This window comes from Capricornis sumatraensis, chromosome 18 (genome assembly GCF_032405125.1).
Source record: "Capricornis sumatraensis isolate serow.1 chromosome 18, serow.2, whole genome shotgun sequence".
Lineage (NCBI taxonomy): Eukaryota > Metazoa > Chordata > Mammalia > Artiodactyla > Bovidae > Capricornis > Capricornis sumatraensis.
This window is the reverse complement of record NC_091086.1, coordinates 15599543-15621145: the sequence shown is the minus strand read 5'-3', so window position 1 is coordinate 15621145 and position 21603 is coordinate 15599543. Positions and strand designations below refer to the sequence as shown.

The window sequence follows — 21603 nt, the reverse complement described above, 5'->3', positions numbered from 1 at the left end:
AATTTAAATTTCAGTAGATAAAGGTTAATAGTATTTTTAAAATACACAGTGCTCTATATTTTCAAAGTGCCTAATGATGACCTTGTTCTTTGTTTCCTTAGGAGAGAATGTAATTACTGTTTTTGTATAGACTTGAGCACTTTTAGAAAGACTGTTATAATAATATGGATAGATAGCTTAAGTTCTAAGGAAGTAAACCTTATTAGGAAGTATTTATGAAAAATTAATAGTGTATCAGCATACTGTTAATCGTGGCTGTTCACTAAAGAAATCACTAGGGTTTTTTGGTGAAAGAAAGTACACCTAGAGAAATGAATGTTGACAGTTAATTCATGTCTGGCCACTGAACACTGAGAGTATTCTAGTGTATGATAAATAGCTTGATAGGTGTGCCTGGAGTTTGTATAGTGGATTTAGTTTAAAGATTTAGGTCTACTGAGAAAATTCTAATGAAACCCAATTAGAGGTGTTATTAAAAAGCGTATTAGGGTTTAAAAGGGCATGAAGAAAGACTTAGTAGAGCATTATGTCATTGTTGCCTGCCAGCACGATGGAAACCTGTACATGTGTGTCGCTGGTGAGGGCAGATCTTGGCTGGGGGGAGTAGGGGGAGAGGGGATAATTGTAGAACTATTGCAGTAATTTCATAATAGTGAAGATTTGATATGTAGACTTGTACATAAATAGCATTTTATCTAAATTTCTTGAATTCTGAAGAAAAAAGATTCTAATGAAAGTGTCTAAGTTAAAAGGCTATTTTTATAAGGTCAGTTTCCGTAAATGATCTCTGAAAGACTTGTTTGTGTTCATTTAGAATGCTTTTCATTTTTGTCATTATTTTATACTTTAACACCTTTCTGATTACGGTTTGGGGTTTTTTTTAAGTTCAAATAAGTCAAATTGTTTTGAAATTTTTTTTCATACAGTGTGCACCTGTACTGAAGGTGGAAAGTTGACTTATTTGTATTGAAAATAATTGGTGTAAAATAGTTTAAGATTTTAGCCATAAAGCTCATAAGAGGTTTAACACAGCCATTGGTGTGTTCTTGGAATAGTGTATTGATGGTTTTAATAAGATAACTTTATTCTTACTGAAAAAAAAATGCAGGCCTAAAAATCACAAAAGAGATTCTTGATTTTAGAATAAAAATCCTGAATTCCTTCCTTAGAAGTTTCCTTAACTACTGTTTGTTCTAGAAACTGGAACAACTCAATCAATATCCAGACTTTAACAACTACCTGATTTTTGTTCTTACAAAATTAAAATCTGAAGGTAAGTAGGGTTTGTGTTGAAAGCTTTTTACATTTTTTTAATAAGTCTTTGAGATGTACTAAAATACATGAAGAATTACTCATTTTAAACAATTTCATTTTGTAGGAATCACTTGCTTTAAAGATGTGGAACGAAAGTGTTACTAAAGCATTTGGATGCTTTGATGAGCAGTCAGTTGTTAGTTGGGTGTTTGCAAATGAAAAAGCATTTTGCTACAGTCCTTGAACATGAATGTCAGAAAGAGATTGATTTCTTTTATACACAAATTGAATGTAGGATTTACTAAAAACTTACTATATGTGTGATCATATTTGTGTGTTAGAAAGTTGCTTCAACCAAAATGAAGTCATGTAGAATCCGATATCCAGGTCATTGTTAATCCCTTAATTCTGTACTTCGATTATATGGCCATGTACTATTTTAATTAACAAAAAGTAGACTCATTCTATTCATAGACTCTTGTAACTTTTCTAAACCTTCTAACAGTATACATGAAACCTTTTCATTATTCTGCAACCATTTTAAATTACTTCTATAACAAAGCTTGAAAACTAATTTGATTTTTAAATGACATGGTCATTTGATTGTTTCCTATACATGTAATGTGTCTCTCTCGACTTTATTTATTACACGAATATTTATGGAGCACCACTCCTTGCCAGGAAGTTTGCTGGCTCAAGAGCAATAAAAGTGAACAGAATAATAAGAATCTCTGTCCTCATGGAGCTTACACTGTAGTGAGAGGTGTTCTCAGAGTTGAGTATTCCCTTCCTGGGATGTTGTCAGACACTCAGAATGCACTCGGGTAATTTTTGAGCGACTATTGGCCTCTAAATGAAAGCACTATACTTAGCCTTTCAGAAGTCATGGTGCTTCATTAGTGCTTCTGTAGTTAGTAAAAGCACTACACTGGGAGTTGGGAAATAAGTCTTAAACTCTGACACTCATTTCATCTCTTTTTCATCTACAAAATGCCTGTGTTGGACTACCAGACCATATGTAAGGTTTCAACTCTAAGCACTAGTGAGCGGGTTAATGACCTTAAAATCTCACTAATCTTGTGTTTATTCAGATTTTAATATTTCATGCCAGTGTATAGTGATTTATTTAAAATTATTTTAAAATTTTCTAGTTCATTTTAGGAATTTTAATTTGTGATTGAAGCATGTAAGAGAAACTTTAGAAATTTCAAAATTTAAATTGCAAAAAACTAAAAAGTCCTTTGGCATATCTTTAAATTTAGCAGTTAATATTCCTAGTTTAATAAATACATATTAATGTGATGTGTTATTTCTTAATACAGAAGTTTTATTTTTCCCACATAGAAGTTGTATCAGATAATGCTCTAAGAACTTTATATTTAGTAAAAGGATTTTTCTAAACATACTGTCTTACTTGAAAATTTTATTTTCACCAAGCCATCTATTCTCTGTCCTGTCCTCTTAAATCCCGAATGTTAAGATTTTTATAATGTTATACTCGTTCTTCAAACTTTCTTGGGATATGAGGATACATCAGAAGTATTTTTAAAAGCAGACAGATGACACTTAACAATTCAGATAGCAGCAAGAGAGGCTGGTGTGTAACTGTCTCCCAGAAGACCTATGAATTATAAAACCATGAAATGTTGGAAAAGGTTTTATGTAACATTTGCTATTTCTTCCTGTGTTTATTCATTTATTTGGGACACAAGATTGCTATATCTAGTTTTCTGTTTTAAAAAATTAGCATTGTGACCATCCATATTAGAGAAGGAGCATAAGTAGTCTTTAAATCAATATACTTATTTATTTAGGAACCTTTTTGCCTTTCCTGCGGTAAAATTTTAGATATGGAGAGACCTCAGAGGTCAGCTCATCTACTTCCCTCACTCTGCAGATGAGAATTGAGACCTAGTAAAGGGGTCTTTAAGAAAGAGGACATAGTTAGTTTTAACTCCTTTCACCTTGTGATTTTTTTAAAACTCTCCATCTTTTAATTATAGTTGTAAAAATGGCATAGTGTGTTCGTTGTAAGTAAATACACATGCCATTTAAAATAAAATTACAAAACTGATTATTGATGGCTAACAAGACAAAAACATGAATTGCTTGAGGAAGTTAAATAGCTGGCTATTCTTTTATTTTATGGAAGTTTTAAACTTTGAAGAGAATTTAGAATTGCTTTTGTTTCTAAGTTACTGATTGAATGGTGGTAATTGAAACCAGGAAGAAAGTTTTAGAGGGTGACATAAAAGGCTCATAGGCTATGTTGTGGTGGTGGCTCTAATGGTTTTTTTGCAAAGAAACGCAGTCTTTTTGTCCCCCCATGCTGTACCCTTGAAGAGTTCAATACCAGTCAGACTTTGGGAGCATACTGGACTAACGAGAACATGTTGGGTTATTTTATTTTTTAATAAAGTATGTAAAACAATAGTGCTGAAATAGCATACTGTGTTCAGTATACCAGCTCTACAGGTCTTCCAGCCCTTTAAGAAGGGTGATACTATACCATCATCGAGTAGAGGCTCTGGAGACGAACTCCTCAGGTTGATACTTAGGCTTCCGCAGCTCGTAGTCTATTCTGTATGAGTTAGGCAAAGGCCTCAGTTTCCTTGTTTGTGCAGTGGAGATAAATTAATCCTTGTCTCATGAGGTTGTGAGGATTAAATGCAAACTACTACTAAAAAAAAATAAATAAATGCAAACTACTTGGAAAGCACTTAGCAGTGTTTGGTATGTAATGAGCATTGAGAACATGTTGACTATTGCTAATATTGTTGTTGATAATACAGATTCTTAAAGCATCAGTTATATTCTACTAATATTAAATTGGTTCTTCAGAATTTGTTAATATCATCTACGGATTTAACTTCTTTTACGTAGATTCTTTTTTATTTAATCTTCTGGAAATTTAAAAATTGTTTTACCCTCTCCCCCCTTTTCTTTTTAGCTCAGAGGCAAGTGAAAAACATGATATAAATGAACGGCAATTATTTGTATGTGAAGGTGATCCCATATGTTCTTTGTCCACTTAATTTTTAATAGGATATCTTTGGTGACTAATACTTTCATATCTGTAATTTGATGTTTGTATCAGGTTCCAATAAAGCTTGAGTACATTGGCCATATATAAACTTAAATTAAATCAGTGGTTCTCAACCAGGTGCAGCTTTGTTGTGTCCCCCCCACCCATCCCCTTCTCACTGCCCACGGAGACATTTGACATTATCTGGAAACATTTTTGGTTGTCACAATTTGGAGAGGTAATGCTGGCACCTATGGTCAGTGATACAGTGCACAGGACGGCACTCCTAAAGAAAGAATTACCTAGCCCAGAATGTCGATAATGCCAAGGTTGAGAAACCCTGACCTGTAAATCATGGAGCTAATCCTTTGTAATCATTTACAGTATTTTCTCCCCTGGTTATAGCAGATTAATGAAATATTACAATCAATATTTAATATATTTTAAAAGTTACATTCTTGATATATTTTGAAATGAAAACTACTTTAAAACTCAGTAGTATTGTTATTTTATTACAGATGAACCCACAAGATCATTGAGTGGTCTCATTTTGAAGAATAATGTGAAAGCGCACTTTCAGAACTTCCCAAATGGTGTAACAGACTTTATTAAGAGTGAATGTTTAAACAATATTGGTGACTCCTCTCCTCTGATTAGAGCTACTGTAGGTAAGTAATCTGTTACAATTTTGCTCATCTTGTTTGTGACTGGGTTGGTTTCTGACATGACTGATCATTTCCATAGGAATTTTTGCCATCCAGTTCATGTTGAATTGTGATGGGGAAAATTTCTCATTGCTTCTTTTGATATAATGTTAATGGTTACAGTAAAAGTCCTATTAATCCTATGAGACCAGGTTCACTAGTAGTTGCTTTATCAAAGTTGGTTAAAATGGGGCGTTAAAAAGTGATACTAGTGTAGGACTACTGTTTTTTCTTTGAGTTCTTTAACTGTCTTTCTTGTGTCATACATGGGGTATAATTTCCAGTTTCACTTTCTTTTACATATAAAGAGAAACTTTTTTGTAAGACAATTTATGTGTAGGACTTTAGGATTTTACTATATCCCCCCTTGTTTTTAATATTTGCCTTGTATACACCTAATTAACATCAATTGTTGAGTCTTTTTAGAGTGTTTCAGCTTGTTTTTAGTGGAAGAACAAATTTCTATCATTTTATGAAATACTATATTAAAATGCTTAATTACAGTAACTGAAATAAGTAGTTTTAGGAACCAACACAACTGCCTGTTGGTAAGCACACACATCCTCTGGTAGAAGCAGAAACAGACATGTACTATGAATAGCCCGCCAGTGGATAGATTTCATATGCCATAGCGTTTCTGCAGCCATATTTCACAGGGACTTGGAAAGCTGCTGTTAATCAGGTTGGTTAAATGGGATTCGGTTAAGAACTTCCATAATGAATCAGTCATTTTCATTAAAAGTTCTCTGTTTTTGTATATTTTGTCTCCTGGTGGGTTTGAAAAGCCACTCCAGTACTCTTGCCTGGAAAATCCCATGGACGGAGGAGCCTGGTGGGCTGCAGTCCATGGGGTTGCGACTGAGTGACTTCACTTTCATGTATTGGAGAAGGAAATGGCAACCCACTCCAGTGTTTTCGCCTGGAGCATTCCAGGGACGGGGGAGCCTGGTGGGCTGCCGTCTATGGGATCGCACAGAGTCGGACACGACTGAAGCGACTTAGCAGCAGCAGCAGGGTTTGAAAAGTACCTGATTTATCTCTTACTTATAAAACAGAAGCTCTTTGTAATTTCCCTCCAGATATTAAACATTGCCATTATTAACACTCATTTTAAATAGGATATGTAGAGGGCATTTATAATTTGAGAATTGAGTAAAGGGTCTCCCTCCCTAGGTTATTCTTATGGACCCTCATGTATGCCTGATTTTCTACCAGACTCTTGACACTGGTTAAAAAAAAAGATGGTGAATGTATACCAGTCTTAAATTTTTTTTTTAATCTTAACTGTGTTTTGGAAATCTTGCCGAGGAAGTGTATTTGGAAGGACCACATTTCAGTGACTATGTGGTAATCCATTAGATAGACGTAGAATTGTTTCTGTTGTTAAAGAGTGTATGGTTGGTTTGTAATGGGTATTGCTGAGTACTCAGTTTTCACACCCATCTTTGGTAAAATGACTGAGAATTACAGTTTTTCACTTTTTGTAACTATGGAGGCATTAGAATTTTTTTTGTGAGTGGATGCAATTATATGAGACCAGATTAATTGGAATTTGTCAGTCTGCAAACATTCTTTAATACTGTCTTAGCAGTCATACTGTACCAAATTTTATCTTGTGTTTAATTTTTATTATTGCTTGTTTTAAAACATAGCTTGGTTTCCTTTAGGCAGATCCAGAACTTTCTTGTTCCCTCAACTCTTTATATTTTGACTTTGGGAAAGAATACATGGCAAGAAAGAACAGATTTACTATTACTCTTGCTACTTTTTGATCTTACCAGAATGTAACTTGATCTTTAAAATGCTGTCAATACAATGATCCTCACCGTACAGTTTAATTTTTCCAGTGGGGAGTAAATCCTGGCCAACAACTTTGCTCTTAACATTTTTTAGCTCTTTACCATTAGGGGCAACTTTCTCAAAACTAACAATGGAAGACTCAAAGAGAATTTATGCACACAAACAGTAAAATTTGTTGTTCAGTTATAATTACTAGTTTATGCTCTGCATTTTGTGTACATATCACTGAATTCTCAAAATATGAAGAGAGAACTTTTTATCTTCTAAAAATTTTCTTTTACAGGTTAATAATTTGAAGTACATATAATTTGCCTACTGTCAGTTTATACTCTTTAATTATGGTGCTGAAAGATCTGTAAACACTAAGCATATTATGTTAACTAATATTAAATTTTCTAAGGCAGAGAAAAACACACAAAACTTTTTTGTTATATATTTCTGTATTTGCATAATCCTTAACAGAGCTAAGTTACACAACACAGTTGAAATAATCCAGTCAGTCAGAGTGACATGATCACTAAGCCTATGTCACTCAAGCCTCCACAATCCACCATCACCTTGCCAGTGATTCATCCTTGATCCCCACAAGTGGGAACTGTTGTAGGGATGTATGGCCTGTCTCCAGGAGAGGGATTGTTGCCAAAAGAGTGGGCATGTAGAAATGTTCTTGACTGATGGCTCTTCGACTTTCTCTACCATGGGTCATGGCTTTGATACTAGGTTAAGTCAGAGAGCTGTTCTTAGTTCTTTGATGTGTTTTTATTTGAATCTAATAGTCATATTCATCACCCAGTACTAAGTGTTGCTGATAACGTTTTGGTGTATTTTCTTTCTGCTCTTTTGTATGTATTTTTTATAAAATAGGAGTAATTTTAATTAGTAAAAGTATTCTTGGCATTGGAGAAGAGCAAGTTGTCTTTTGTACAGATACTTGTTAAAAAGAGGGTGAAGTGTTGGAAAACAAGATTAAAAACGGCTCTGATTTCTGCTGGGATTTTCCACAGATACACTGTGGTGATGCAGGGATCTTTGATAAATATTACTATGGACATGATTTGCAAGTCTTACCATGATTTGGAACATTTAAATGTGTGTGTGTGCACATGAACCCACTTGCAAGCACATGATGTAAGCCCTTGGCATTGGCTTGTGGTTGCCCACGAGGCCATAATGCAGTCACATTTCCTAAACAGACATGTTTTCTTTCAAGGTATTTTGATCACAACTATAGCCTCCAAGGGAGAATTGCAGAATTGGCCTGACCTCTTACCAAAACTCTGCAGCCTGTTGGATTCTGAAGATTACAACACTTGTGAGGTAAGGATTTTTGCTTCATATATAGTTTTTCTTGTCATGTTGTGTATTACTAATCTTGAGAAAAAAGAATTCCTCTGAAACAAAAAACATCAAAACTTAGAGACCTAAAGTTACCTTTTTAAGTGAGTGATCATTTACCTTACTGTTTTCCATAAAGACCATTAAGTTATGAAACCTCTTTAGTATACTTCCTACAGAGAAAAATCTTCTGTTTTTGTATTTTAGAGCTATTCTTGGGTGTGTATATGTATCATCAGCAAAGCTGTTGTCAAGCTTAATCAGTTGTGGTATTTTTTGAAGATGGACTTAATTAAATTTACTGAATTCCCAAACCATGGGTACATTTTCAGTGTCTCTAAGTTTTTTGGTGCCTCTTGTATGATACATCTGAGGTACATCTAGTATTGTTTTAATTATAAATTATAGTCTCTTGTTGTTTGTCACTGATCAGGTCAGTAGCAACCTTTCCATTTGGGGGGATAAGAGGGAGTCTGTATGGATTTGTTTTCCTGTAATTTCTCACCTAATGAGGATCTTAACCATCTCTTTCATTAGCAGGTGAAAACGATGTCTTAAATGGAAATCATTTTAGATGTTTTCCCTCTTAAGGCAGTGACTCAATCTCCTCAAAAAAGAGCAAGGCTTGGAGGCAGGGCAGGTATAAAAATAACCTAATGTAAAGGAATCGAGTGGTCTTTCTGACTTACCTTTTATTGCCGGGTTGACTTGGGGAAGAGAGGACCAGGGAGAGGAGAAGCTAGCGAAAAGGAGTCTTAAAAAGTCACTCTTCTCCCTTCTTAAAACAAAAGGAAAAAGGCTTGCATTCTCATATATGTTTTCTAGTAATGCCTTGGAAATACACTAAGATTATAGGAAAATAAAAATAATACTTAGCTGTAGGGTAACAGTTGATGAAAATTTAAATAGCGCTTTGGTATAAAGACCACAACATAAAAGACCAAAATCTTAAGCAAGCACTTTGCAAGAATAAAAAGTTTAAACTGATGATCATGAAATCGTGGAGCCACTGTCATACAGTACTGAGTTAACTGTACTGTAGCAAATAAGCACCAACGTACTGCTGATGTAATTATAAAAAGAGTAAATGAGGTGGTTGAGGTAACTAGCAGGCTAGATGTTGTATACAGGAGCTCTCCAGATAAGCCGCTTGGTTGTAAAATGGTTGTAGGGAAATTGCCAGTTGAATACAATTTTTATCAGTGAATGATTTATATGTAAATAATTATGATAATTAAGATTTCTTTTGGTATTTCAGAAAGAAGTGATACAGTGGTTAAATAGACTCATACATAAACGTAGAGTTTTACATTGTTTTAACAAACCAATATTTAATAGAAAAATTAGGGTTGATTTAAAATTGACAAGAATACTTCAAAAGTTGTTTTTTAATTAGATGACATTACTTACAGTCCCTGCCAACCAGAATTCTAATTCTGAGTCATTTAATGCTAAAATTAAAATGTGCCATTATTACGGTTTTAAATCAGTGGTATACTTTTTCTTTAAATTGATGATTAAGTATATGGATTTCATGATGCAGATTTTATGTCGGCTGAGAACATTAATCCATACAAATTAGTTAATATTCCTCAATTTGCTTTTAAAATAGCTTCATTTTTAATTCTAATAATTGAAATGTCTTTTACAGGGAGCATTTGGCGCCCTTCAGAAAATTTGTGAAGATTCTGCTGAGATTTTAGATAGTGATGTTTTAGATCGTCCGCTCAACATCATGATTCCCAAATTTTTACAGTTCTTCAAGCACAGTAGTCCAAAAATAAGGTATCTGTATAGCCAGTATTAAATTCATTTATAAACCCTGATACAAACCTGACCACTCCCTCATTTTGCATTACCTAGTACTTCTGTGATTGCCTGTGTGCTCCGTTGCTAAGTCATGGCCACCTCTTTGCGACCCCGAGGACTGTAGCCCACCAGGCTCCTCTGTCCATGGGATTCTCCAGGCAAGAATACTGGAGTGGGTTGCCATGCCCTCCTCCAGGGGATCTTCCCAACCCAGGGACTGAACCTACGTCTCCTGCGTTGCAGGTGGATTCTTTACCAGTGAGCCACCTGGGAAGCCCTTTTGAAAGGAATGCATGCCCATTGTTTTTAAATCTAAAATAATTCTCATTACGTTCCCAGCCAACCTCCCACTTTTGAGAGTGAACATGTCCTTTCAGATACTTTTACACTTTCTTACAAGTTATTATTCCACAACCTGCATTTTTCACTTGACACAGAATGTGAGGGATATGTTAATACATAGAGAATTTTGACTCGGTCTTCTTAATGGTGCGTGTGTGCATGTGGCTGTATGTACACCATAATATTTTTATGGAGGAATTCTTAAATTCTTGCCAGTCTTCTGTAAATGGAAAATAGCTTCAATGAACGTACTTTAAATTCTGTTTCTAGGTCTCATGCTGTTGCCTGTGTCAATCAGTTTATCATCAGCAGAACTCAAGCTCTGATGTTGCACATTGACTCCTTTATTGAGGTAAGAGTTTCCTCCCCCCCACCCCCACCTTACTTTTGAGAAGGTTGAAAAGTGTTAACTGCTTATGGTTTTATAAATATAGTAAGTTGTAATTATGAACTGGCAGTATTTAAATTGCTTGTGATAGTATTAAAATTGGATACAGTTAAACTTTATAATTCTCGTTAACTGGGGAAAAAAACTACTTTTCCTCTCATACTGAGTTTTTCACTTGTATAAACATTGTGATATATGTTTGTTTGATACCTTGATTATAAAAATTTCTGCTTCAGTGTACTGTTCAAATTGCATATGGAAATTAAGCCTCCAAGCTCATTTGTGATAGGAACATGAAGAGGTTGAATAAACTTACTTTGATAAAGAATCTAAAGGTTTAGACTGGAAGGATAGTACTTCTATTTTTTCCATTGGTTTTCAATGTAAAAAGAGAGGTTTGGGAGAAAAATGGATGCATCTTAGTGAGTATTTCTGAAGTTACTTTTTAATAAAAGCGGAAAGATGACAGATGTAGTTTTTTGGCCATTCGGCTCTAAGCAGTGGAGTTTCTTTTCAGAATTTCTGCTCAGTAACAGCGATTTTGAAAGGGTTATTAAAGTTCCTTAAGTATTTCACTTTTATTTTCATCATATGAAACTTAATTAAATAGTCTATTCTTTTCCAGCTGTTCTTTAAAAAAAAAAAAAAAAAGATCCTCCAGAGACCATACTGCTGGTAGTCCTGTTGGGAAATTACCAGAAAGAGCTAAGGAGAAATTGTCGTTTTTCCTTATCACTTAAATTGACAAACTTCTTTCTTAAACGACTGAGCGACTGAACTGAACCAATGAACTACAAGTAGTAGCCATTAGAGTCCTCGAGCCATTTGAAAACTGAAACAAAATTATGCGTCTTCAATGCATTTTGCTGAGTACCTACTGTGCTTAGTACTGACAGAACATAAATTTTATTCTTCAAGGAGTTTCAGTCCAGTTCAGGATAGAGGGTAGTGGACTACTTCTAATGCAGGTAGTAGTAGAAGTCTGGAGAGTCAGACTGCCTGTGTTCAGATCCCAGCTCCACAGCTTGCACACCTCCTTTAATGGGTATTTTCAGTTTTTAATAAACCTAATAATAGACCTGCTTTGTTATAAAGGTATTTGCTAAAAATGGAACAGTGTCTGATGGAAAGTAAGCACTCCACATGATAGCTACTGCTATCATTTTTAGAAGCAGCAGTAGTTTTTGTTGTAATTACAATAGTATTTCCACTCAGTAGTGTTCTTGCATAGCTCTTTAAAGAGAACAGTGATGGATACACCAGCATCTTATACAGAGATGTAATATAGAATAAAATTTTCTGAAAATAAAAATTCCACAGTACCATACTTAGCAAGTGGAACAAAAACATTTCCTGACATTTAAAATTATTTTCCGTTAGTGTTAAATACCATTATTAACACTTCTTTGCTGCTTGATAATACAGTGAAGCTCACCCGGTTCTTCATCCTTTTCTTCAGTTGCCAGTGGTTTTATCAGGGGCTGAAGTCACGCCTCTGAGTCTGGTGGCACTGATGAAGAGCGGTGTTCAGCCGCCAAACTGTGTCCAGCTCTGTGACTCCATGGACGGTAGCACACCAGGGTTTTCTGTCCTTCACTGTCTCCTGGAGTTTCCTCAAACTCATGTTCACTGAGTCAGTGATGCCATCCAACCGTCCCAATTCTCTGTCACCCCTGCTTCTCATGCCCTCAGTCTTGCCCAGCATTAGGGTTTTTCCAGTGAGTTTTTTCACATCAGGTAGCCAAAGTATTGGAGCTTCAGCATTAGTCCTTCCAATGAATACTCAAGGTTGATTGATGAAAAGTGTATTGGTCACTAATAATGGCTATAACATACCTTGATAAAGCTGGGTATTCATGGGTAAGACAGCATCAAATTTAATGAAAGATTGTATATAAGCAGCACCTGCTGGAAAAACAGTACTATTTCTGACTGTGTAAAATTAAAAGTGCAACTGCAGAGTTTTGAAAGCCTCAGAAATAGAGGCAGGATTTGGAGAAATTAGTTCTCAAAATGCAACATACTGTCACATTTGATATTTAAATTATTCTATTGTCTTATCCTTTCTTTGTAATAAGATTTCAGATTCATCTGTTTAGAGACGTTTCTGTGGTCCTGGGAAGAGATAGTGGGGCACACTGGATTTTACTTAATTATTTTAGCTCTTTTTTTGCTGCTTTTAATTTGTGTGTGTTTGTGTGTAACGTAAAACCTCAGGAGTGAGATGGGGAAGGCTTACTGTTTTTTCTTCTCGAATCTCCACTTGAACCTTTCAAGAGACAACTTCTAGTGAAGGCTTGTTGGTATAGTGAACTGACTGTGGACTTACCCATAATTTTCCAAATTCAGGTCCCCCACTTGTATGCAGGTTACATGATGTCTAACCTGCATTTCTCTCTCAGTCTATAAAGTTGAGTAACAACATCTTGGAGTTGAGAACCATTCAGATTTTTTTTTCACTTTTAGAGAAACTTGCTGAGAACAGCATCAGATTGATTGCTACCTTTATTATTTTTTAATAGTTTGACTTAGTGAACAACAATTGAGGGTTAGGTTGTTAGAAACTCTCTGTATATATGTCCCAATTGTTGATTTTTTTTTATAGAACATGTGCCTGTTAAGAATCAGTGTTGGTAGGAATACTCTCTTGACAGTAATTTTGAAGGGTAAATCAGATTGTATTTTAATAATTAACTTTACTTCTGGGTGAACTGGATGAATGCTCCTCTGTCCTGATGACATGGTTTTATTCTCGAAAACTAAAAATTACTTCAGAACACAGCCACTCATACTCTGTTTAAAAGAACGGCTATAGATCATTTACTGAAATCATAATTTTGGGCAGTTAGCTTCCTGTGTTTGTCTTTATAATCTAATACTGTGGGCCAGTTAATTCATAAGCCTTTATTTGTGCTATATCTTCTTAGTTTCTTTAAATATTACCACCTGGAAGATAATATTATGTATAAACCTTTCTAGTATATTGGAATATTTAACTAGAAGAAACTTTTTCTCGTGCGATAGAATCTGTTCGCCTTGGCCGGTGATGAAGAACCAGAGGTACGGAAAAATGTGTGCCGGGCGCTTGTGATGCTGCTTGAAGTTCGGATGGATCGCCTGCTCCCTCACATGCATAATATAGTTGAGGTAATACAAGCAACTTAAAACTCTCTCCTCCTCGTCCCCTCGAGGAAATTCTTGGGCACAAGACATGCAGTGTGAGATCACTGGTTTGTGTCTGTCACATTTGGGGGGGTTTATAAAAATTAATTATGATTGCCTTGAAATTATAAGTTAACCATTGTGGCGATTTTTCTTTGATGAGATTTCAGATGTTATAGAGAGAGGAAAGTAATTTACAGGAGTAGATAGCTTTTAACTGTAATATAGCTAGGAAATATTTAGATTATTTGTATTTACTAGATACAACTTAGGCCAATAAAATTGTAGTAGATAAAAATTTGTTTTCTACACGTTACTGGTAAGTTGATCTGATCAACTTTTGATTTATGATAACAGTGAGATTTCTAAGTTGAAAATTTATGATCTTTATAGTGAGTTCTAGTAGACCATTTAGATTTTAAAAGGTTCTCTTTCCGTTTTTATGTGATTAAAATAATTTTATGTAAGTACATTGATCACCGATCAGCCATAATTAAAGTAAGGAATACATAATAGCTTATTATTAGGACAGTGTAATTTATTGGGTAAGACTCATTATTGCTAAAAGAGTCATGCCTAATTTTCATATTACTGGACATAGTTGTACTTGAAGGATGGCATTTCTAAGACCTGTTAGAGAAAGGATAGCATTCATGATGTTAAGCAATTCCTTTTCTAAAACATGAGGAAAAATAGATGTAGTGAGAAGGATATGTAGCAGCAAAATGGGAATAAATGACATTTTTGCTGATAAATCTGTTCTCTCTGAAGTGTTTGGAAGAATCAGGTGGCGTTGGTTGAAAATTTCGTTAAGAGTTTGGAGTTAACCAGAAAATAAAGAAAAATGTTTTATCATTTGTCATGGCACACCTGGGGAACCTAATTTGTGAGGCTGCAATTCTTTCTTCAGCAATGTTCAGCATTGTAGTAGGGAGGGGGTGACCTATCACAGTGGTTGTGTTGCTGTATTTTGTAATATGAAATGTTTCATTCAGGAATTCATCACTTGACCCCAGTTTCAGCCCCAGGTACACTGGGAATTCGTGCCTTTGATTCTTTTGTTTTTGAGTATAAGGTTTTTATGGAGGGGTGGGTTTGCCGAGCTGCACGGCTTGCAGGATCTTAGTTCAAACCCAGGGCCCCAGCAGAGAGAGCACTGCATCATAGCCGCTGGGTCTCCGGGGGATTTCCTGGTTTGGGGATGTTGTTTTAAAGGAGGGTAGGTTTGGATAGATTTGGAGATCAGATAGATGTCCTTCCAACTAAGTGAATTTGGCTTGGTATGTTCAAAGGACATGATAAACCTATTTTGTTGGCAACTGAAAATTGCAGTGGACAAATGTCTCTACTTTCTTAAAAAAAATCTTGTATAATATGTTTATATCTTCTTAAATATTGGGAGTATTAAAATATATATAGGTGATCCTTGAACAACACAGGTTATAACTGCATGGGTCCACTCATAGACAGATTTTTTTTGTATACTAAATATGTACTACAGTGCTACATAATCCAAGATTGGCTGAAACTGCAGATGAGGAGCTGTATATATGGAGATTGGCTATTTATGTGGATTATTTGACTGCTTGAAGGGTTGGCACCCCTACCCTTGGTTGGTTCAAGGGATAGTTGTAATTATAAGAGACAGCTTGGGTAGTTATAAAAAGATTGTCCATTTTATGAAAGGTTTAGTGGAGTTTATTCTGAGAAGCACACAGACATGAATTGGACACTTTATATTAGGCAACATTCTAAAACAGTAGCTCTTAAGTTTGGCTGCTTTTTAGAATTGATTAGGAGGCTTTTTAAAAAAAAATCCAAACCCTAAATTGAGAACTGCTGTAAAGGGTAAGGCCCGTAGCAAAGGACTCTTAACTTGCTGAAATTGGATTAGGTTTAATTGTATGCTTTAAACTGATTAATACTAAAGATCTTTTGTTTACAGTACATGCTACAGAGGACCCAAGATCAAGATGAAAATGTGGCTTTAGAAGCCTGCGAATTTTGGCTCACTTTGGCTGAGCAGCCAATATGCAAAGATGTCCTCATACGGCATCTTCCCAAGTAAGTATTTCTTCTTAGCGGTGCTGTTTTGTTAACAGTGACTCCTTACTTTCATGTTTTTAGGTTGCATACTTAGGCCATCGGGTAGTTAAGTTCTGAAGAAGTTGAGCTTAATTTTACTGATGGTATAAGTAAAGACATTTATTTAAGAAGCAATTCCTTTTGTTTCCTAAACTACATGAGGGTGGTTTATGCTGTGAATCATAACTTACTTTGGATAATCCATGGCAGTTTTTTATAATCTTGTAATTTTGACTATGGACTCTTTTCCCCCCTCCAAAGACCTTACTAGTTGTGGTAAGAGTTTTTGGTTAACATATTGTTCAGTCTATTTTTAACCCAATGAATGCTGTTAAGTCAGTTTTTTAAATACATTTTTCCAGTATTGAGATAATTGATGTAAAACTATTATTTTTAGGTAAAAAGCAGTGATTTATGAAACATAGATGAAATCAATTAAAGTCAGTTACTTTTAAAAGTAGTGCTCACATTCTTTTGAAATTAAAATACGGACCCATAAACTTAATTTTCTACATGTAAACTTAAACTCCATTGGATTTCCACCCCCTTAAGTAATCAGTTGTTATTTTTGGTGTGCTGTCTTTTAATGTGTTTTTTCCTGTGTTAATACTGTATGCATGTGTGCATGTTCAGTTGACTAAATGGACTGTAGCCCACCAGTCTCCCCTGTCCTTGGGATTTCCCAGGCAAGAGTTCTGGAGTGGGTTGCCATTTCCTCCTCCAGGGGATCTTCCCAACCCAAGGATTGTACCCACATCTCCTACATTGGCAGGTGGATCCTTTATCCCTGAGCCACCTGAGCCCAGTACTGTATACCAGATGTCATATATCAGTGTTTTAGAAAGAAAGAAGTTTGATAGTATGAATAAGGCATCTATCTTTACTGTTTTGTGGTTGGCCCCTGTCAGTCACTGTAAGTTGTGCCCTTTCCTCCATGTCAGTAGTCTAAACTTTGAAGTGCTGTTCCATCATGGTATTCCCTAGTGAAGTTACACCAGTTTATAATGCACTAGCAGTGTCTCATCTTGCCACAACTTTTGCCATCATTAGTTACAGTTTTTCTAATCTTAGCTATCTAATACACACAAAAAATAACCATTTGTTTTAATATGTTGTATTAGTGGAGTCACACTTTTTTCAGAAGTTAGTATACTCGGATGTTCTCATTTTCATGTAGTCAGTTCTTAGCAAGAAAACAATTCCACCTATATTTTATTACACCTATATTTAATTCTAGTCAATCTAGAATTTATTGGGGAGTAAAGTGTGCTTACACCTCCGTCTTATAAAAAACAGACATTAATTCTTACAAAGCTGAAGAGATTTTATTAATGCAAACCTAAGCTCTAACATTAGGAGATGATAAGAGCAGTTATAGATTGGTGGTGTCTTTCATTACCCTAATAAAATCCAGATTTTTTTAAGCAACCAGTAACTTGGTAGCAGGCTAAAAGATCAGCAATTTTAGCTGATCTTTTGATGAGATAAGATCAAAATGAGATCTCTTATTTCACATAGAAAGCATTAATGTAACAAAGAACAGGATTAAATTCTTTCTCAGTTTCTGGGCTGTGTTGTGTGGTTTTTGTTGTTGTTTTTAGCCAGTAGTATGTTCTTTTGGTTATTCAGCATTTGTCATCTGGTAGAACAGGTCTTTTTTCATCAGGATTATTTTGCTTTTTTCCCACCTTTATTCTTACACATAATACATTAATATCTCCTGGGGCTTATTAACTAATTGATCCGTAGAAAACAACCCAGTGGCTGGTATATTTGGTGAAGTGAGGTCGCTCAGTCGTGTCCAACTCCGCGACCCCATGGACTGTAGCCCACCAGGCTCCTCCATCCATGAGATTCTCCAGGCAAGAGTATGAACAGTGAGAAAACAAAGTGTAAGAAACCTGTCAAGGATGAAAACCATCATAGCTGCAAGCAGAACTAAAGTTAGTGTTCTGACCTTTACCTAACATGTTTTGATACATTTTTTTTTTTAGCTAGTTATAAATATTTCAGTATACCTGAAATTCCATGTTTACAGACATCATGGTTCTCTTAAGAAATTAAAAACAAAATTTCTGAACTTTTATCAGACTATGATAACCTTGTCCATAGAACTCTTTCTTCCTTCTTGCCTTATTTCTTTTGAATAAAATCCTTCAAATTTTCTGTTTTTATGTTTTAAACACTATCATCTCTTTTATTAAAAGGAATAGAAATACTGACTCTAGGCTCATTGTAAAAATATCAGCCATTTAGAAATAAAGTAGAAGGTGTTCTGTTAGCTTCAGATGTGCAGCAAAGTGAATCAGGCACACGTGTACATATATCCACTCATTTTTAGGTTCTTTTCCCATACAGGCCATTACAGAATTTTAACTAGAGTTCCCTGTGCTCTGCTTAGTCACCTGTTTTATATATGGTCGTCATACTCAGTCACATCCAATTCTTTTGTGACCCCGTGGACTGTAGCCCACCAGGCTCCTCTGTCCATGGGATATCCCAGGCAAGAATACTAGAGTAGGTTGCCATTTCCTTCTCCAGGGGATCTTTCTGACCTAGCGATCAAACCTATATCTCTTGTATCTCCTGAATTAGCAGGTGGATTCTTTACCACTGTGCCACATGGGAAACCCACTTTATATAAACTGTATTTATTTAATCAATCTCAATCTCCCAATTTATCCTGCCCAACACCCCCCGACCCCCCCCGCCACCCCCTGTCCTTGACCATAAGTTTGTTTTCTGCATCTGTGACTTTATTTCTGTTTTGTAAGTTCATTTGTACCTTTTTTTTTTTCTTTCCACATACAAGCGATATATTTGTCTTTCTCTCTCTCTGGCTTAACTTCACTCAGTATGACAATCTCTAGGACTGTCCATGTTGCTGCAAATGGCATTATTTTTGTTGTTTTTTATGGTGAGCTTCTTTTCATTTGCTCCTTTTTGCCACTTGTGTGTCTTTGGAGAAATGTCTATTTAGATCTTCCACGTTTTGATTGGGTTGTTTTTGTCTTTTTTTTTTTTTTTTGAGCTGCATGAGCTATTTGTGTGTTTTAGAGATTAAGTCCTTGTTGTGTGCTTTGTTTGCAAATATTTTCTCCCGTTCTGAGGGTTGTCTTTTCATCTTATTTATGGTTTCCTTTGCTGTACAGAAGCATTTTAAAGTTTAATTAGGTCCCAATTGTTTGTTTTTGTTTTTTTCATTATTCTAGGCGGTGGATCATAAAAGATCATGCTGCAATTTATGTCAGTGTTCTACCTATGCTTTCCTCTATGAGTTTTATAGTGTCTGGCCTTAAATTTAGGTCTTTAATCCATTTTAAGTTTATTTTTGTGTATAGTGTTAGGGAGTGTTTAATTTCATTCTTTTATGTGTATAGCTGTCCACTTTTCCTGGCACCACTTAGTGAAGACACTTTTCTGCATTGTATATTCTTGTCTTCTTTGTCATGGATTAGGTGACCATAGATACATGGGTTTAGCTCTGGACTTACTATCCTGTCTGACTGAAATATATTTCTATTTATGTGCCAGTACCATACTATTTTGATTACTGTAGTATTGTAGTATAGTCTGAAGTCAGGGAGCCTGATTCCTCCAACTTTGTCTTCTTTCTCAAGATTGCTCTGGCTATTGAGGGTCTTTTGCGTTTTCATACAAATAATGAGATTATTTGTTCTAGTTCTGTGGAAAATATTATTGGTAATTTGATAGGGATTGCAATGAATCTGTAGATGGCTTTAGTGGTATAGTCATTTTGACAGTAATGATTCTTCTAATCAAAGAACATGGGATAACTCTCCGTCTGTGTCATTTTTTTATTTCTTTCATCAGTATCTTATAGTTTTCTGAATACTGGTCTTTTGCATCCTTGAGTAGGTTTATTCTTAGGTATTATTCTTTTTGATGTAATGGTAAATGGGATTATTTCCTTAATTTCTCTTTCTGATCTTTTGTTGTTAGTATATAGGAATGCATCCTTTTTTACCTGATTGCTGTGGCTAGGAATCTCATTGTTTTTAATACAAATGGATATGAGCTTTTTATGTATTTTGCACCGGTGGTTTTTTGTTTTTCCAATTTCACTGTCATGTGTTTCTTTATGACTGTGTGCATCCAAAAATAAAGTCCTTACAGGATCTTAGTTCCCCAACCAGGAATTAAAACCTGGCCCCTACAGTGAAAGTACAGAGTTCTAACCACTAGACTGCTGGGAAATCCCCAGTTATAGCTTATTTTTAACCAGGCCCTTACTGATGAACATTTAGATTGTTTCCGTTGTTCTTAGTCTTGCATCACGGAACATCAGTCTTTAAGAATTGGGAATGTTCGTTCATGTATTAAGCACTCTTGACAAGCTATCTTGTCCACTCTAAAGTTCCATCCAGTAGATTCTGTGCATGAGTATGTAAGAGGCCTAAGATGCATATTGGGAGTACTCATCATTGGAGAAGGGCAGACATAGAATATGCTATAAGGCAGTGTTAACAGTAGTGGTGGTATTATTAGTATTCATGAGGTTGTTGAGACTTTGAGATCTTTAGATCTTTGTTTCATGAATTTCTGTCTTTATAGGTTGATCCCTGTGTTAGTGAATGGCATGAAGTATTCAGATATAGACATTATCCTACTTAAGGTAAGGAAACTATTCCCTGATGAATAAGGATGTTTATTTTCACTGACTTACAGATCTTTGAATTTGACTAATAGGACATTTATTATAGAGTAGGCTCTATTTAAATAGGCTTTCTGTTATGTAATATGCAATGGAGTTAAAGATAGAAGCAAACATAATGAATTTGACTGGCAGTAGATTCTAGCTTAATTGAAACTAACTAGATGGTGACACTAGTAGAGTTAGCGTGAATTTCCTGTTAATTCTGACTGACTGGGGTTCATTTTAAAATAATCTTAAAAATATGTTCTGAATTTAATTCAGATACTCTAGATTATACCAGATGTTGGGAAACCATCTTATGTGGTTCAGAATCCCTGATAATCTATCATGGGTTATGTGATAGCCTATTCTTTCCCTTCACAAAGAGCTATTTTCTACACAGGGGCAAGCAGAAGATGTATACAGCTGACCCTTGAACAATGGGATATTAGGGGCACTGACCTCCAGTGCAATCAAAAATCCCTATATAACTTCACAGTTGGCCCTGTCCATGGTTCCATATCTGCAAATTCAACCACAGATTATGTAGTCATCTAATACTTCATTTACTGGAGAGAAATCTGCATCCTGTTTGAACTGGACATGCAGTTCACGCCCATATTGTTCAAGCATCAACTGTATTTCAGAATCATGTCACGCTATCTGTCGGCCTGCAGGTCAAACCCATACTGTTCAAGCATCAGCCGTATTTCAGAATCATATGTCATGCTCTCTGTGAATATTCTCATTCTTTTACCCATATACATACTATTAGCTTATATGAATATAACCAGAATTTTCCTTTTAAAAAATACACAGGGTGATGTTGAAGAAGATGAAACAATTCCTGATAGTGAGCAAGATATCAGGCCACGGTTTCATCGATCAAGGACAGTGGCTCAGCAGCATGATGAAGATGGGATTGAAGAGGAGGAGGACGACGATGATGAAATTGATGACGATGACACGATTTCTGACTGGAATCTAAGTAAGTCAGAGCAGCACAGTCGCCTGCTTGGATAACAGTTTAGTTGAGAAATAA

At 35.4% G+C, this 21603-nt stretch overlaps 1 protein-coding gene across 1 annotated transcript in view; it reads left to right on the top strand.

Annotated features, from left to right (window-relative positions):
* Window positions 1-21603, top strand: part of TNPO1 (transportin 1) — an 82833-nt gene that overhangs the window by 39973 nt on the left and 21257 nt on the right. Inside the window, exons 3-11 of the mRNA XM_068990376.1 lie at window positions 1198-1273; window positions 4798-4947; window positions 7994-8100; window positions 9770-9903; window positions 10540-10621; window positions 13682-13804; window positions 15765-15883; window positions 20480-20540; window positions 21381-21549. Of these exons, the coding sequence (XP_068846477.1) occupies window positions 1198-1273; window positions 4798-4947; window positions 7994-8100; window positions 9770-9903; window positions 10540-10621; window positions 13682-13804; window positions 15765-15883; window positions 20480-20540; window positions 21381-21549 (1021 nt within the window). The remainder of the gene's footprint in view (window positions 1-1197; window positions 1274-4797; window positions 4948-7993; window positions 8101-9769; window positions 9904-10539; window positions 10622-13681; window positions 13805-15764; window positions 15884-20479; window positions 20541-21380; window positions 21550-21603) is intronic.